This window comes from Triticum aestivum, chromosome 1D (genome assembly GCF_018294505.1).
Source record: "Triticum aestivum cultivar Chinese Spring chromosome 1D, IWGSC CS RefSeq v2.1, whole genome shotgun sequence".
NCBI lineage: Eukaryota > Viridiplantae > Streptophyta > Magnoliopsida > Poales > Poaceae > Triticum > Triticum aestivum.
Genome location: NC_057796.1, coordinates 155,517,706 through 155,523,105, shown reverse-complemented (window position 1 = coordinate 155,523,105; position 5,400 = coordinate 155,517,706). Strand labels below are relative to the sequence as shown.

The 5,400-nt window shown below is 41.5% G+C and overlaps 1 protein-coding gene across 1 annotated transcript; it reads right to left on the bottom strand.

The window, feature by feature from the left end:
• Nucleotides 1-640: 640 nt before the first annotated feature.
• Nucleotides 641-2,632, bottom strand: LOC123166961 (uncharacterized). Its single transcript, XM_044584788.1, has 5 exons — nt 2,397-2,632; nt 2,236-2,350; nt 1,890-2,001; nt 936-1,029; nt 641-823 (listed from the first exon to the last, which is right to left on the bottom strand). Exons 1-5 carry the CDS (start codon nt 2,630-2,632, stop codon nt 730-732), a joined length of 651 nt encoding a protein of 216 aa, XP_044440723.1. The 3' UTR covers nt 641-729.
• Nucleotides 2,633-5,400: the final 2,768 nt, after the last annotated feature.

Sequence of the window (5,400 nt, the reverse complement as noted above, 5' to 3'; positions counted from 1 at the left end):
CACAAGTTATACAGTAGCCTAAAGCAGAGCAAGTGTATAGCAAGTTGATAAAAGAATGCCCAGTCATGGCATTTGATTTCACAAGAGAAGAATGTGTAAGGTGCAATGTTGTGTACACTTTGTAATTCTATAATAATTTGTAGTGCACTATGGCTAGAAGCCAGAGTACACTTGAAGCTACGAATTATGCAACAAGCCTGAAACTCCAACAACAAGAAGCAGAGTCGAGTTCCTAGCCATCAGACAAGACTGGAACTCCCAGCATTTGCCTCTCAAATTTTTATATAAAGTGAAAATTCCCAGCAGGGTAGATAGACATATGCTATTGTTTAGAATTGCATGATAAATTGCGAGAAGTCTTCGAATACAGAGTCTTATGCAAAGTTATTACAATCAGTATGATGTTGTCAAGGTCATCCAAGTACTTGCCCTTTTAGATGCATATATAGCTATATGTAGGAGAATAATAGAGTACTAGCCACACCTGCTAGATGTATTTCAGAATGAGAGGTAAAAAATAGGTAAAAATACTGATGCAAGCTATGCTCTACAACAAGTGCAGAGCTGCTACACAAGAAAAATACAAGCCCATTCATACTAGTTGTGCACTTGTTTCTTTCGTTCACCATTGATCTGATCTGTAGTGAAAGCGAAAGCACGACCAAAAGAAGTTAAAAAAATGTTATTAGTTGTAAGAGGATAGAGATGCCACTGGATCTCAGAACAATATCAGATCAGGTTGTTGAAGACGTTGATGACGATGTTGTCGTTGGTGACAGCGTCGATCTGCGGCCCCGGGAACTGCATGTTGATCAGGATCCCCCTGCACCACCGCCAGCATCAGCCCAAGAACAAAGCAAGAGGAAGAGTGCAATGCACGCGCGTGCTGCCGACCGCCGTACGTAGAGGTCTTGAAGTGGAGGAAGGATTCATACCATAGCACCGACCGCCGTCGAGGTCTTGAAGGCTGTAGTGGGTTTCCATGGCCAGGCTTCATCCCGTCGGTTGTCGCTGTTCCTCCTGTCCTACCTGCAGAGACAGAGACGGGGGTGAGAGGGAGGGGGAGATTGATCCACATGTAGTACTAGGATTACACAGCAACTAGTAGCAGAACTAGCAAGAAATAACCAAATTGAGTGTACACCAATATCATATGAATCCGCAACACAATCGAGCAACAGGTTGGTAGAAGAACAGCTGCTGCATAAACCGTGAACTACAGGTGGAGAAATAACCCTTTTCATGAGTATACTAAGCACTAATATGGGTTACAGCTAGTTGACAACTGACACCGTGTAGACCATGATGTGAGTATACTAAGCACTCATATGAGTATTACCAAGGACTTCCATGACATTATTAGCTCAAAGACATACTGGAAAATTAAAACTGCACTGTTTATGCCTCTGATCGAATAAAAGCAGCTACCTCCCTTAACAAATTCACATCACTTTCAGTTTTGTGATATTGTTGCATAAATAGCTCTAAGATCAAGTTAATAAATCTATTTAGAATGTAGTGTCTGCAGCAAGAAACTTGATTGAGAAACCATGCTCTGTCTAGGCATAATACTCCTGACTGAGGTAGAAAAAACGTTGGTCTTCTAAGTTGACTTCAACGCCAACCAGATACAGTAGTACGTACGCGTACAGACTAGTCAATGTAAGCATGCTGCACTCCTATCTATATCTAGTAGCTGAATTAGTACGCGCATGGACTAATCCTGCTTGTCTAGTAGCTCAAGTGACATCTCAATCGTCCTATTTGGATATAAACTTCAGCTCAAACAGGGACGTCTCTTTGGTATAAGCTGGAAAAGTCTATGCCGTAAGAGTTGACGAGAACCGAACTATTGTAACTGTTACAGTTGATAGCATTTCATAGCTAACCTCTACAATCGAGAATATGTTGAACAGTATGTGTCCCTTCCTGATACAGGCCAATCAGTGGTTTCTCTGGTCTTCTGCGTACCGCTAGCTTTGCCTGGCAACGCCATTCTGACTAAAAACAAGGTTCCCACATTCAGACTTAGCGACAAAGAAAATCCACCAACTAATCACATCAATTGCTTATGCACCTAAAACATTTACTAGGAAGTGGGAACATTTTGAACCTAAAATTCTTCTCCGTTACTGGATCAGGTGACCAGAAGCTATGCAAACTAATTTAGTGGAAACCAAATAGACACATCATCCCACACATTTCCTGCTAGAGATTCATGGGAGCTGCACTCACCAGCCTGCCCTTGCTGAAGGTGAAGTCCTCGATTCCGTGGCCACTGAAGAAATCCGCCACCTCCTGTAGCACCGGCGGCTTGTCCAGGTCGAACTTGTGCATGCATACGGAACACCTACGAACCACGCAGAAGAAGAGTCAGCTCACACGCACGCACGTACCGAAGTGGTACACAGTATCTTGTTGAATCAAAGGAATCAAAGCGGCGAGAACCGAACTGTTGGAGAGACGAGATCGACGGATCGCTCACGTGGCGGAGGTCGGCCTTGAGGGGCGCCGCGGCCTCCGGGGACGACGAGGCCGCCGTCGTCACCGCGGAGGCAGTCACCCGCAAGGGCGGCGAGCAGGCTTGGCCTGGACGTGCTTGACCTTGGAGAGGATCTCCCGCGGCCGCCATCGCTGATGCTGCTGTTGGATCCGAGGGAAGGAGGGCGCGGCTGGTGCCAACGCGAGGGAAGGAGGGCGCGGCGCGAGCGGTGAGGAAGAGGCCAGTGACAGAAAGGAAGGAGGGCGCCGCCGGTGACAGAAAGGAAGGAGGGCGCCGCCGGTGACAGAAAGGAAGGAGGGCGCGGTCGGTGCCAACGCGAGGGAAGGAGGGCGCGGCGCGAGCGGTGAGGGGGAGGCCGATCTGGATCGGGGACAGAGAGAGGGAGGCGGCGGTCGGAAGGAAGGGAGGAGTGGTGAGAGAGAGGTAGGGTTTGGTGCGGTGGGTTTTTTTTTCATTTTCTTTGCATGGACGGATGGATGGACGTTGGATTGCTAGCAATGGATGGTAGGATGTCTGCCATCTCATCGATCCGTGCCACAAACGGTTCCACCAATCACAATGTAGTACACACTTTGACGATTTTATAACCATCTAAATTGGTCGTAATCGATTAAATAATATGCTAAATCATGTCACCTATTTTATAACATCATAGAATTAGAAAAAAATAAGAACAATAGCATCGTGTCAAAAGTGAGACTTGTTTTTCAGAAAAATAACAAACCTGGAATAATACAAATATCTTTAAAAATTGATCCAAAAAATGAGTTTTATTTGCAAAAAAAACATTTTCTACCTTTGGAGTGTCGAAAATGGTATATGTTTTTTTTGAAGCACCTACCAATATTTGTTGCAAAATGGCACCACTCTATTTTTCAATAATATTAGATCATATTTTAGGTACAATTGACCAAATGCTTGTGTCTCAATAGCTGTCTATCCACCTCTCGTCAATAATTGAGGAGGTTTTTCAAGTGCCCATTTTCCATTTTTCGAGTGCCCAAAAGGAGGTTTTTTTGTGAAGAACCTACCAAATAATTGTTGCAAAATTGGACCAAATCATTTTTCTAAAATACTAGGCCATATTTAATGCACAATTGACCAAATGGTTGGGTGTAAAAAGTTTTGATCCACCTCTCGTGAGAAAGACAATTTTCGCCGATTCAGCTGGAAGCGGGTCAAATTTGAACTATAGCTGCCTTATAGTTTGCTCTTTATTTTTTCCAAAAATCATTTCTAGTTACATAAGTATCTATTTAATCAGAGAAACACCAAAAAATCCAAGATTCAACCACTAGCTAGGAACGGCCATTCCCGCCGTTTTGACCGCATTTTGAAACGGGCATAAAAAATTCAAAAATTCAAAAAATTGGGAAACCTTCGCATTGTGTCATTATATGTGGCCAAGTTCCCAGGAAAAATAACAAATTTGTAATACGGCAATTATTTTAAAAAAGTGTTCTCAAAAACGAGCTATCACGTGTGGAGATCAATGGCTTTCAAGCCAAATGATGAATCTTATGGCCACATTCATGGCATAGTTTGTTCAAATGATCTCATATTATGCACACGGATGCATATTGGAATGGAAAACAATATTTCCTAAGGAAGTTTTCATTTTCTTTGGACGAAAAAACCATTTTCCATTTTTTGAGTGCCCAGAAGGAGGTTTTTTTGTGAAGAACCTACCAAATAATTGTTGCAAAATTGGACGAAATCATTTTTCTAAAATACTAGGCCATATTTAATGCACAATTGACCAAATGGTTGGGTGTAAAAAGTTTTGATCCACCTCTCGTGAAAAAAACAAATTTCCGCCGATTCAGTTGGAAGCGGGTCAAATTTGAACTGTAGCTGCCTTGTAATTTTCTCTTTATTTTTTCCAAAAATCATTTCTAGGTACATAAGTATCTATTTAATCAGAGAAACACCAAAAAACTTCCAAGATTCAACCACTAGCTAGGAACGGTCATTCCTGCCGTTTTGACCGCATTTTGAAACGGGCATACAAAATAAAAATAAAAATCCAATAATTCGGAAACCTTCGCATTATGTCATTATATGTGGCCAAGTTCGCAGGAAAAATAACAAACTTATAATACGGCAATTATTTTAAAAAACCATTTTCCATTTTTCGAGTGCCCAAAAGGATGTTTTTTGTGAAGGACCTCCCAAATAATTGTTGCAAAATTGGACCAAATCATTTTTCTAAAATACTAGGCCATATTTAATGCACAATTGACCAAATGGTTGGGTGTAAAATTTTTTGATCCACCTCTCGTGAAAAAGACAAATTTCCGCCGATTCAGTTGGATGCAGGTCAAATTTGAACTGTAGCTGCCTTGTAATTTCCTCTTTGTTTTTTCCAAAAAACATTTATAGGTACATAGGTATCTATTTAATCATAGAAACATCAACAAAATTCCAAGATTCAACCACTAGCTAGGAACGGTCATTCCCGCCGTTTTGACCGCATTTTGAAACGGGCATAAATTTTTTAGAAAAAATCCAACAATTGGGAAACCTTCTCATTGTGTCATTATATGTGGCCAAGTTCCCAGGAAAAATAACAAACTTGTAATACTGCAATTATTTTAAAAAGTGTTCTCAGAAACGAGCTATCACGTCTGGAGATCAATGGCTTTCAAGCCAAATGATCAATCTTATGGCCACATTCATGGCATAGTTTGTTCAAATGATCTCATATTGTGCACAAGGGTGCATATTGGAATGGCAAACAATGTTGCCTAAGGAAGTTTTCATTTTCTTTGGACGAAAAAACCATTTTCCATTTTTCGAATGCCCAAAGGGAGGTTTTTTTCATGAAGGACTTCCCAAATAATTGTTGCAAAATTGGACGAAATCATTTTTCTAAAATAGTAGGACATATTTAATGC

Excerpts from the sequence above, each read along its gene's own strand:
- LOC123166961 (XM_044584788.1), bottom strand. The coding sequence starts at position 2,632 with ATGGCGGCCGCGGGAGATCCTCTCCAAGGTCAAGCACGTCCAGGCCAA. Across the intron at positions 2,002-2,235 it reads CCTTCAGCAAGGGCAGGCTG|TCAGAATGGCGTTGCCAGGC; the intron begins GTGAGTGCAGCT and ends CCTTGTTTTTAG. Across the intron at positions 824-935 it reads CGACGGCGGTCGGTGCTATG|GGGGATCCTGATCAACATGC; the intron begins GTATGAATCCTT and ends GCGGTGGTGCAG.